The sequence below is a fragment of the Stylophora pistillata genome, chromosome 2 (genome assembly GCF_964205215.1).
Source record: "Stylophora pistillata chromosome 2, jaStyPist1.2, whole genome shotgun sequence".
In the NCBI taxonomy this organism is placed as follows: Eukaryota; Metazoa; Cnidaria; class Anthozoa; order Scleractinia; family Pocilloporidae; genus Stylophora; species Stylophora pistillata.
This window is the reverse complement of record NC_142520.1, coordinates 27,029,602-27,042,530: the sequence shown is the minus strand read 5'-3', so window position 1 is coordinate 27,042,530 and position 12,929 is coordinate 27,029,602. Positions and strand designations below refer to the sequence as shown.

General features: G+C 39.8%; 2 protein-coding genes across 2 annotated transcripts; one reads left to right on the top strand and one right to left on the bottom strand.

The window, feature by feature from the left end:
- Nucleotides 1–12: 12 nt before the first annotated feature.
- LOC148738107 (uncharacterized) lies at nt 13–9,111 on the top strand. The gene is made up of 9 exons (XM_088749914.1): nt 13–1,896; nt 1,976–2,032; nt 2,588–2,651; nt 3,105–3,339; nt 3,643–3,989; nt 4,477–4,712; nt 5,431–5,711; nt 6,736–6,889; nt 7,001–9,111. The coding sequence occupies exons 1-9, from the start codon at nt 268–270 to the stop codon at nt 7,232–7,234; spliced, it is 3,237 nt and encodes a 1,078-aa protein (XP_088606040.1). The 5' UTR covers nt 13–267; the 3' UTR covers nt 7,235–9,111.
- Nucleotides 9,109–12,025, bottom strand: LOC111320851 (uncharacterized). The gene is made up of 2 exons (XM_088749938.1): nt 11,121–12,025; nt 9,109–10,565 (listed from the first exon to the last, which is right to left on the bottom strand). Exons 1-2 carry the CDS (start codon nt 11,719–11,721, stop codon nt 9,109–9,111), a joined length of 2,058 nt encoding a protein of 685 aa, XP_088606064.1. The 5' UTR covers nt 11,722–12,025.
- Nucleotides 12,026–12,929: the final 904 nt, after the last annotated feature.

Below are 12,929 nucleotides of genomic sequence, written 5' to 3'. Positions count from 1 at the left end.
CACTAGCATTTAGATGAGGGTGCGCAAACATGGTAAACTTTTTGTGTTGCGAGGCACTTTTTAACCATGCAGTGTCGATCATACGTCGAAAAGTATTTGACGAGATGAATTTGTTGCCATTATTACGAAAGTAATCTTTCAATAATTTGCAAGATGTCTTCGTGAATTATCTTTTTCATCTCTAGGATAATCAGCTAATTGATTCGGACTTTATTGCTGGCCATAATACAAATCACGCGAGATTGCTTCAACCGCCGCTAAACTAGAATGGCGTCCGGCGAGACATTCTCAGCTACAAGAGAAATTTCTCCTCGTTTCAACGACCTTCTTCGAGAAGTCTCCGATCTCCTGAGCCCCGAAGAACTAAGACATGCTGTTTCGTCCATAAAAGCTAATTTTAGGGGCAAGTTTGAGAACCAAAGGGATCAGGATTTGTACTCGTGCCTTCGATTATTCGCTAATCAGGGTTTAGTATCCGAAGACAATCTGACCTTGTTGGAGGGGTTTCTAAGCCCGAAAACGTCCAAGAAAGTGTCATTAGAGGAAAAGATTCAACAATTTAAAGAAATTCGTCAACAGGAGGTCAGTCTTGGAGAGAGAGAACCGAGTTTGACCGGCAGAGAACATGACGTAGAGAAAGTTATGGCAATGTTGGTGACAGGAAGTTCGAGAGTCGTCCATTTGTACGGAATTTATGGAGTAGGCAAGACAAAATTGGCAATGGAAACTCTTTCGAAGTGGCCAGGGAGAAAATTGAAGGCCGATTTAAGAGAAGTAACTGAGATGAAAGACGTTCATTTTCACGTTCTGAACGCTTTAGTTCTGGAATCGGACAAATCGATCATTAGCCTCGAAGCAAATCCAGTCATTGAATTAATACAGCAATTGATGCGATCAAAGCCCCAGTGTGACATGTTGCTACTCCTTGACAACATCGATAACTTTGCAGGAGGAGACGATGAAGCTTCCACCTCCAATAATGCCAATTTTGTGTCGTTTCTGCAGCGACTTCTGGGCCCAAAGGATTATCCAGTGAAATCGAAATTGAAGATTTTGTTGACATCGAGATCCACCTTTCATCACGTAAAGTTGGACAACGTTGACAATTACGAAGTCAAGGCTTTACAAAGGGTCTCGTCAAGTGCTTTATTCCAAACTCAGGGGATTGGTAAAGTTCGAGAATGGCCACAGGTGGAACTGCTGCAGATGTGCCAAGGGAATCCCCTCATCATTAAGGGAATGGCAGCAATCTTGAGGCAACAAATAGCCGATGACACCAAGATTCTGGAAACAATTGAGCAGCAACAAGGGGCCGAGCCCCCAGAGGCCGAAGTACCACCAACAGAGAAGGAGAGTCGAGAGAGAGAAGTGTTTGTCTCCAACAAGGAAGGCATTAATAAAGAGCAGGAAAAATGTTTGAGAAAAATGTTTTTCTTCTTGCCGAGTCAACAATTAAAAGATTGTGCTATTTCATTGTCAATTTTCTGTCGCTCTTTCTCTGTCGAAGCAGCTGCCAAAATACTTGAAGTGGACATTTCAGAGGCTGTTATACAACTGGAGGGTCTAAGAAATAGTCAATTGCTAGTGGTGGACCCTGACGCGGAAGAACTCACCTACGACATCCATCCGTTAGTGCGAACATTTCTGAGAAGCATCGGTAGCAACCAAAAAATGTTCCTCAAAGTTTACGAGCAGGCAAAAGGCAGGTTTTATGAACATTTCATGTCCAAAATGACAGAGATTTCTGGGCTTTTGGACAAAGACTGCATCAAGGCCTTGGAAAGATGCGATCTTGACAAACCAAATTTTAAACTTGCTTTGGACATTTCCTTCAAGTCGGATTATCTTCATATTCCAAACGAGGAGAAGAAACAGAAATACGAGAGTTTGTTGAAGGTATGACGAGGCTTTTAATTTTGTGTAACTTTTATTCATCGTGATTAGTCACCATCAGTTATTTTAAACCGTCTTCCAGCAAAGCCTTCATATTCCAAACGAGGAGAAGAAACAGAAATACGAGAGTTTGTTGAAGGTATGACGAGGCTTTTAATTTTGTGTAACTTTTATTCATCGTGATTAGTCACCATCAGTTATTTTAAACCGTCTTCCAGCAAAGCCTTTTATTGAAAACCCAGGTTTCCAGACTGTGTTGGACTAGAACTCCTGCAATCTCCTACAGCATTTGTAATGATTGTTTTTCTTTCCAAGAAAATCTTAACTCTAGAATGTTGTTTTCCCCCACAGTTTCACAATTTTTTTGATGGCGCATTTCATGAACTTAATTATCCGAACTCCTCTCTAAGAAAAGTAGGCAAGCATTGAATTACAACTAGTTAACTTATTTCGTTTTTGTACAAGTTTTACCATTAACTACATCTTAACCTAAACGTACATATATGCTAACGTTTTGCATAATGGATGTACAAAAAAATACAACAATGATTAAGTTTGACAAGACAATAAGGAGAATAAAACTGACGAACAAAACAAAACAAATGGAAAACATGTTGACTTATGAATAACTGTTCGACTTTGATGGAACCAATTTGACACTCACCTGCATTTTCTTTCTTTCATGATAATTTAGAAAGCCAGGCAGAGTGAAAGTTTATTAGAAGCTGTGCAAAGTTTCTCCTCGATTCATTCTACAGGTATTTAGCGTTTTAATCATAAACCTGGCAGTAGTTTATCTATCGGGGATTGTCTTTCAATGTAGAAGCAGTCGTTATTGATAACTGTCCCTATTCACATGTTTGATGTCTGCATTATCTAATACTCTGCTCATCTCTCTCTTATTCCTCTGTGAAAACTAAGAGGATTGCTCAGAATAAACTTCCAATTCATCTTGTATTGACTCAGGGAAGAAAAGTTTTGTCGATAATCGTACTCTAAAATTATGTTTCAAAACTTAGGAGAGAACCCTTTTGCGGAGTTCGGCTGACGACATAAATGATATTAAGTTAGAATTATTTCAAGATTAAGGGAATGTATGAAACTATCATTCTCAAATGATATCTTCCTCTCAGGTTTTATTACCATTATTACTTTCTTGTCTTTGCATACAATGTGAAGGGAATTTTAATATCATTTAATTTTGTATCCAGCTGAACAATTTTCTAGTGATGATAATGCTGATGATGATCTCAACAACGACGATGACTATGAGGATGATTTTGCTGCCGACAGTGAGGGTGAAAATACCAGTTTTAGTGAAGATGGAAGAGAAGAGTTTCCTGAGGTTACTACTGACCAGTCACGGAAAGTTTCTCTTCAAGAGCAAGGGGTGGAAGAGCATGAGAGGGAGGAGGAACTTGATCCAGACACAATTAAGATACACGAGTGAGTAGAACTTAGCCTAACTGATGCTTTACACTTTAAAAAACGTTACATTATAAGCAAAGTTGGCTCAGCTCTAAGCGATTGCCTAATAATTGTTGACATTGTGATTTAGATATTTTTCTGAGCTCTATTCTTTATCATCATCGGTGTCGCGGTATGAGTGGTTTTATTTTCCCTAAGCCCTGGCCTGGTCATCGCCTGTAAACTTCAGTAAGCCATCAATGATCTCTCCGCCTGGTGCACAAGATGAATTGACTCATTGTTTAATTTTTATGTGCAACTTAAAGGTCATATTCTTTTTAGAGGAACAGTCACTCCCGAAGGCGTCCACTGGAATCTTCTGCAAGATGGTGTGCGTCTGGCATTCCCTTGTAATGCTGTATCTGAGCCCACCCTTTTAGTCGTCCATAGATGGAAACCTGCGATCCGATCGCCACCACTACAAGAACACGACATAGTTGTCAGTGACGTGATTGAATTTTCGAAAGGGGGTCAGGAAACTTTCGAATTTAAAGCGGACGTGAACTTGACCCTCACTCACAATGCTCCTGATCTGCTTGGTTACGAATTGGTGGTGTTCAAGCTTCTAAACAACGACAGTATTGAATGGGAAGAGATTGCTGTTATAGACAACTTCCATGTTAATTCAGGTTAGGAGAAGGCTTTTTTATTATTGATCTTGGTAGGTACGCGACGAAGGCACACTGGACGATGGGCGAGTTTTTTTCTCTGATTTATTTACTTTTTTACTGTAAAGCATTCTCCTGGGTTTCTGAACTAGTTAACACGTGCATAGAATTATCGAGGGATGGATTAAGAAGCTTAAAACGAACGTCTTAGATAGAGCAGGACCTCAATATAAAACATAGTTGGCTGAGGAAGGGTATCTCTCTTTTCCTTTCGGTTTCTTGGAATGTCAACTGTCAATCATTTTTAATGGAATCTATCATCTCATGCAAAAGCAATTTACCAAGCATGTTCAGAGTTAATACTTTGAAGCTAATGTCACTTTGTAAAGTTTCATTCATCCAAACAAAAACAATAATATCTGTTAGATTTTATGCCGCCAATACCTTGTATTGCGTTGTGAAGTAACAAGTATGACATATTTCCTTTTCTCTGCTATACTCGCAACAGATGTAGAAGAAGGAAATTTGTCGGCTGAAGACACTCCTTGTGTGCCTTCTCCAATTGTTCAAGTCGAGATAAGAGTGTGCTCTACATACGCAGTGGTCTGTCGTCTCAAGACTTCGCCCGTTTACACTGTAACATCTTACGGTGGTACCTTCAGATTCCCTGACTATCCAAATGTAACTCTTACCATTCCGAAGGGAGCGGTCACATCAAAAGCTAGGATTCGCCTACAGATGAAGGTAAGCACTTTTCTGGACACTTTGATGTAAGCTTTTACACCGGAGGGAAGAAATTAGTGAATTTTCAGTCAAAATAAAATACGTTGAGTGAATAGAATTCAAAAGGGAGGACGTGCCATCCACTCGTCCAGACAATCACTTGGCTCAGCAGGTAAAAGTTGCAATATTGAGGTATGGTCACCCTTTCTTTAATTCCCAGCTGAAATGGATGGAAGGGCCCGGAATTAGTCAATATCACACAATGAACGACTGGTCCTTCTGAGGAAAGTTCATTTTGTTTTTTGGTGATTTTAATGTCTCCCAAGGAAGCTCCGATTAGAGGGAAACAAAATGAACTTTCTCTCGGTGGGACCAATCGATCATCAGTGATTTTTTATGTCGCTCAACTCAGACTTAATAGGACGCAATGCGAAAACTAATGGAAAAAGTATTGATAAATAATTATTACATGCAAGCGCTTAAGAGTGCAGAACGCCAAAAAGAAAAATATGTCACGCCACCTTCAATAACGTTCCGATCGCGTGCAAGGGCGGACGCGGGTAACAGTGTATTCTTACTTTCCGACGGCACTATTTCACGCTCAAATACTTTTGACAGAATACAGTTTCATTTTTTAATGTCTTGTGACCCCGGAGTAACCAGTGAGAGTATGGGCTGTTGGGGAAAACATTCCAGTTAAGTAGAAAGTTTCAGATTTTCACTGTTATCTAACCTCAAGGTTCACGAAGTTCAAAGTGAAGATAGTCTACTTGAACCTACGTTGAGAATCATCTGCTCCGAAGCCATCGAGTTCTCAAAACCAGGTACCATACAGCTACCGGTCTCTTTGAGAGAACACTATGAAGACATTCCTGCTGCATCAGAATGCCGGGTTGGAATAATGTTCCTAAAGTCTGACGACGAGAGAGAAGAATGGATTGAGACTGCTTCCGATTTGATGAAACCGATACCCCTTGACGGGAGGATAGTTAAATATCAAGTTGAGCGCTTGAACTCTGGGTATGGAAATCAGTTTTTAATTATGAACGTTAAGTTGTAAAATTTTTTCTATTTCAGACCTACACTGACACTTGAAAGCCCCCTAGAGGGTGGGGTGGGGAGTGATCACTAAAGAATATGTATATCAATATGTCAGATTCTCGGATCACTTCTTACAGAAAATACCGCACGTCCTGCACGAAGCGAAAAAGTTCGACAAACGTATGCTGTGGTTCCAACAATTAAGATATATTTCGTTTGTTGAACTTTGTCGCCAGGGCACCATTGCCACGAAATCCTTCGAATGCGAGCGCAGATTTTCTTCCTTTTACAACTTACCAGACCGGAACTTGTCAATACAATATACCGGTCACTTTGCGAGGTACGATAAATACTGTAAGTAACCTTTTTTTTAAAACCTCATGCGTCAGATTGCTTCAATGCAAATGAAAACAATACAAAGGCGTGTGGGCTGGAATGAATCACATGATAGACAAAAGAGTGGAAATTTAATTTCCATTACGTCAATGAAAAGTTCCAGTTCTGGTTTTATTAGCGATTGTTTCTCAACCGAAGAGTAACAGATAACCATTTTATCATAGGAGAAATGTCAGGGATTATTTGTCGGTATTTGTAGTGGGTTGCCCATTTTGCAACAAAGGTGCATTCACACTTCCCTTACTGCATCTGATTGGCTTCAGAGCTTCAGTTGGCTTGTACTAAACCGGAAAAGACAGCTGCTGACGATATAAAACTTTTCACATAACTTATTTTTTCTTGTAAGTGACCTCAACACCACTCTTTATCTTTGCGGTTTGAATTTAGTAGAGGTCTCGTGACATCCGCTTAATGTGTCAACAGATTAGCCGGGCCAACTGTCACTAATGAACAAAATTGGTTAACATCCCTTTTCAAGGCTGCCGAACTCAAAGGTCTCGGTTCTGCTTTTGTTTGTGTGTGTGTTTTGTCAGTATGGTACAGGTATGTTTTTGGTTTGTCTTGTTTGTTTGTTTGTTTTTGTTACATTTTGATTCCCTTGTTTCAGGTATACTTGTTTTCGAATGAGTTTAAAAAGAGAATCCATAGATGAGGACACAACTAGAGGGAGTTTTTCTGGAAGCCTTGCCATAGATGGTGACGATCATCTAGGTGCTTTGCAAGTTCCCTTATCCCCACTGAAAGCAGGAATAGAGGTAAAGGTAACCTATGAAGAATGAAACTTTTTCGTACCTATTTCATTCCTGTCACAGATTATTATGTCTATTCTTGACTTGTTTTTCTTTTAACGTCTCCTTGCGATTATATTTCAGGGTCGTTCTGAATGTGGCTCAAGTATTACCTTCCAAGGGGTACCTAAGAAAGAAGTTCCTCTTTTTGTCTCGAACAGCTTGAAAGTCACCCTTTTAGTTGATGAGTGGACCTCATGCGCTGAAGGTTTGTCAACGTTCAGCAGAAAACTGGCAATTTACTTATTTACTTACTTATTTACTGGCAAAACAACCTGGATTAGAAATCACTTTATGGGTCCCAGAGAAAACTCTTAGTCCTGAGCATATAGAGGACGCCCGGAGTTACAACATTGCCGTGTCTGAAGCAAAGAAACGACCGGGTTATGATCGTCTGGATTGGCTGAGCTTTCCACCAGCAGACCTTCACTCGGATGTTGTCATTGGAAATGGTCAAATACTTGGTCGTCAAGCTCAATTTTTCACAGATCGTCCACGCAGCTCTTCGTGGATTCAAGTCACGCATACGGTTCCAGAACAACTTTGCAACTTCAAAAGTTAACCAGGCGCCGTTTTGAAAGGCGACGAAAAACAAGAAACTGAACTTGAACTCTGCAAATTGGCCGATTTAGTCGTCACAGTTGGACCCAAACTATTTGATGAGTACTATTCGCGCCTTCGCTCTCAAAAAGACAAGGATATTTTTAGGTTCACACCTGGACTTTTTGAGGAATTCGAGGATTTGATTCAGTATCCTAATGAGAGCCTAACTTCAAAGTATTGTTGTGCGGCCGTGGTGATCCTGAGGACTTTGAGTTAAAAGGCTACCACCTAGCTGCTAAGGCATTTGCATGTGAGGAGTTGAGCAAATCACGTTGTCTCCTCCTGTCTGTCGGAGCCACGGATGGAAATCAAGACGAAGTAGCAGCAAAGCTTCTGAATTGTGGTATTTCTAAAAAGCAGTTGGTCGTGAGGAAATTTGCAAGAAGCAGGGACAAAATGAGGGACTTACTCTGTGAAGTTGATTTGGTCATTATGCCATCGCGGACCGAGCTACGGTGGGGCCAAACCACCCCTCCAATGGGTCTTCAGGAGCCCGAGGCTACTTATGGGTAAATTTCAAAATGGTGAGAAATTAGAACTGTTGTACCTCAAATGCAAGATGGCCGCCAAAGTGGAGTTTGCCGAAACACTTCGACCTGCTTTGCAACGCGCTAAATCAGACTGCTTAAGTCAAGTTTCAAGTGGCGATGGAATAAAAAAAGTGAATGACTTCTTTGGAGAGCTTCATAGTGCCTTGGGAGTCTTGGAAGATAAATTCAGTCAGCGCTCAAGAGATCGCAATATCCAACGGCTGTTGCCTGCACGCGGAATGGTGGCCAGAGCCCTAAGAAAGATCCACGCAAAAATTATACGCCGGCTCAATTCAAGACCGAAACTGGCTAATCCATGGCGTGGAGAGTTCACAGTGGACATGCCAATGGAGGTATTTTTAGGTATCTCAAAAGATATCCTGGACCGAACAAATGTTGGCCATGAATTTAGTGAAACGAACACCCAACAGTTTTACAAAATCAACGATTTTCGAAAGGCCCTATATTTGTTCAAGAGGATGGACATTGACGGTGCTGAAGCAGAGCGGGAAAACATCTTAAAAAAAGCCACTAAATAGTGAAATGGAGAGGTGTGAGGTTATTGTTTCGGATGAGAAGCCACTGGAATTGAGATTTCACAAGAAAAACGAAGTTCTGACCGTGAAATTTCACTATGGATACTGGAACATGAGCGGTGTACCACAGCACTAGAGAAATCCTTATTGATATAGATTTCATTACAAAAAAAAAAATTTTCATTTTTAATAATATCATGTAATTATTGTTTGATATTTTCAAAATAATTTCAGTTAATAATCTTAGCATATTAGCTAGCTAGTCATATGGCTTATCAATATTTGTGGACTCTATGTTTTGAATACATCTATTGAACTGAAGAACTACTACAATATTAACACTGTATTAAAAATATTAATGAATAAAATTAATTACATTATTAAACAACTGTTGTGTAAATGTGCTGCCAGGCAAGTGAAACACTTAACTGGATGGATAGGTTTCCTCACTGCCTGTGGTAGTTCTGCATGACAACAAATACTAGTTTTAATTAAAGTTAACTTAAATGACAAAAAAACCACATTATTTAAGGAACTGCTTGAGTTCATTGTTAAGTTTTCCAGCAACAACACTTTGTTTAACTAGCTGCATCATATTGCTTGTGCAAATTGTGCAACCATCGTCATGTGCATTTGACTTTGAAAGACCACAATAACAAAACCTGTTATCATGGTCCTTCACCCTCTTAGGGATGTAGGAGTCACAAGCATTCTTTTTCTCTTGCCGGTAAGAAACACTAAAAGGATCCATCTCTCTAAGCCACAAGAGACAAACAAATTCATGGCGGAACACAATCCACCACCTCATGCTTTTTTTGACATTACAAGTATTTTCAACATACTTTGCCAGCTTGATGTGCTTGGCCTCTCGACCCTGCATGGAGTTAAGGCCAAGTCCAAACCCAAGTTTCTCCAACAGCTGGTCAGTGTGATATGGGATGGCATATCCCAGTGTCCACACAGTGGGATTCACACCACCTAATAGCAGGCGATTTGCTGTGAAGTAGTGCTGGCCCAAGATCTTCAAATGCTCGACTTGCTGCTTGTTTACATCTACCCTGGAGTAGATGGCAGCAGCATCCCTGATTTTCACACCAGTAAATGCCAATGTGTGTAGTTTCACCACAGACCCACTTGATAGATTGTTTATCTTCAGTAGTTCCTGAATAAGGTAAGTGAAGTTCCATGAAAACCTCTTTGATTCCAATCCAGTGAATCTGTAAGAGAAAGAAATTCCCTTTTTTCTCTTCTCGCTGAACCACCTGTTGAAACTGTTGTAAAGCCTTCCACACTTTGCAGTTCCCCTCACACAATTCAGAAATGCTACCACTGGTGATGTGTTTGGAAGATCTGACACTGCTGTTGCTGTCTTGAGTTTAGCTTGGTCAGTGTACTGCATGGCAAGTGTCAGGAGGGCTGAAAACCATTGCTGCCAGGCATTGTTGGTGTTGTGGAGGGGCTCTGCCTTGACCAAATCCACAAATTTGCCCAGTGGGGGAACAAATTCTTGCCTAGATTTTTCCTTAGCAATGAACTTAGTGACCTCTGCTCTTTGTTTTCCCTCAGGATCCTTAAGTTTAGCTTTAAACTTCTCAACCTTCTCTGCAACTTCAATTCTCTTCTTGTAATCCCATGGTTGCCAGGTTTCTTTAGGTCCACCAATTGAGCCACCTATGGTCACTTTATTAGTCTGGTTCACATTGGCAAAGGGAGAAAAGTAGATAGCACAGTTATTAAGCTCTCCAGACATTGATGAAACCCATTTCATGTCACTTGGGATCAGCTGAAATCTAAATTCAACTACATGGCCTTGGTCAGTGGTTAATTTAGCCCCCTCCATGAGCTCCATTTCTTGGACCAAGTGCTTTGTATACTGCTTCATTAGTGGAGTATCTTCAGCAGAATTAGCACCCATAAGAAGGTGGTTGTCATTGCAGCTCTGCACCCTGTTTAGGAGGTTCAGAATGCTCACAAGGTATGCTATAAATGAAAACAAAAACATTTCATCAGACAAAATAGGTGTAGTTTAAAAGGTGGCAAATTATTAAACAGTATTGAACACTACCATATTTGTAGTAATTAGGAAATAGTTAATATCATAATGATCAAAAGTAGTTATTCAATATATATTTTCCAGAGCTTGAATGTCATAATTAATAACAAGTATATTTGAAAAATTACAAAAAAATTAGTTCAAAGAGGGGACTCAGATGCACTGAGTGATTTACTGTGAAACTAAGGAAACCATGAACACCAGAAGTATTTATGGAATGTCATAGTGTTACAAGGAAAGAGCCAATCAGGTGTGAGAAAACTGAACCGTAAACAGCAACATTGGTAATTAGTTTGTGGTTTTGAGGTTGGCTTGCCTGAACTTTAATGTAATAAGTCACCGTCTAATCAACATTCCTGAAACATTTCAGGTGTTCATGGTTTTCTGAGTTTGACAGTTGAGTAACATTATCATGTCTTATGGCTAAATTAATGATACAATATCAGTCTAGTACCCTCAGTCTGGAGATAATAATAATCTACCTGTTGCTGTATCATCCTTCCCAAAGGGAGCACCATCTGCACCAATTGCTACATGCAAAACTCCTTTCTCTCCATTGAACCAGTGTAGGCAGGGGGTTTTACTGTCCAGAAACAAATACAGATCTGCAAGCTTCAGAAGAAAAGGCTTCAATGGTCTGTATACACCAGACGTTGATTCTAGTGAATATTTACCAGCCAAATCATCCAAGGATAGCACTTCACCAATTTCTATGCTTCTGACAAAGCTCATCAGTGTTTTGTAGGGCAAAATGTTTGGAACTTCGCATCCTGTCATAAATTCTGTCTTCATGTTTTTCTTTTTCTTTTCAGTTTCTCTTACAACATCTGAACTGTTCCTAATGCTTGTGTACTTTCTCTTGCTTATGAGGCCCCCTTCATAAAGCACACGTAAGCTTCTCACTTTATTCTCCTTGCTGTGTTCATAATCTTTAATTTTGCCTCTGACTATACTTGGAATGATCTCTTGCATGCAAATATTTGAATTCTTGATGTAATTGGTCATCTCAGGTTTTGATGCAGTGCATATTAATGTGGTCCACATACCATCAAGCACTGGTTTGTTGTCTCTGGGAAATTTCATCTTTGCTCGAGCACAAGTATGGATGGGACCTAGTGCAGCCAGGGTCCTCTTTCTACGTCTGAAAAACTGTTTCCTAGAAAGATTAAGCTTTTCACTGTTTGCTCCATGAGTTTCACTTGAGATAGTGGGCCCCCTGTCATCATTTTTCTTTTTGGCCTGATCACCACCATCATCCTCCACATTTTCCAATTCAGCAAACTGTGTATAAATATGTAAATTAATTAATTCAAGCAAATAAATGAATAGTTCAAAATAAAAATAACAATGATAAATAAGTATGATTGAAAAGGTAACCGTAAGTAGTGTGCCAAGTCTGTAGATAAGATCATAGCCTCAACTCTCCTTACCCGAAGAGGTAAACAATAAGACTTTAATTGTGCATGATAAATTTATAAACTTTTTTTACTTTAATTTGTCACCGACTCACTGTAAATTCTATGATCTGCTAGTTTCGTATAATTTGAGGGCGAACTTGGGCTTATTTGATGAATTCAAGCAATCAAAACAGCCTATTTATGTTACTGAATCTTATGATCGCTATCATTGCAGTCAGACGAGCAATGATCAGAAATAACTAAAATGAACCAACCTTTCGCTTTCTTCTTCGAATACGCTCTTCAGTTTTGTGAAGTTTCGACTTCAAAGCTTCAAGTTCCGTCGTTTTTTCATCTAGTTGTGACCTCAGACTGCTTATTTTCCCGTCACATTCAATTAGAGCTTGCGTTCTCTCCTTTTTTAGGCGGTTGTATGCGGCAAGCGGGAAGCGTTGTTTTCGCCCACTCGAGCTTAACCTAAGGACCCATGGAAATTTTTTTTTTCATTGGGACAAAATCCATAAATATGTACATATTTAATAAGAATAGACATCGAACAAACTTCGTATGACTTTCGATTTTAATGAAAGTATTTACATTCAGAGAAAATCATAATATAACGGCACTACCTCGAACACTCTTCAGCCGAATATTCTCCGACAGTTTCGACTCCAATCATAGTCAATTTCTCCGTAAATTTTTCAATAAATTACCCTCAATGCATATCAACAGGAAGGTACTGAACTGGAAAATCTGAAAAAAGGCGCCTTAATCGGCTGTATTGTACCCAGGCTACAAAAAGCTTGGTTAAAACCGACCGAATTTGCGTAGGATCCATATTCTCGAACGCCCAGAAGCCTTTGCGCACACAAACGCCGCCATCTTGAAAAAAAA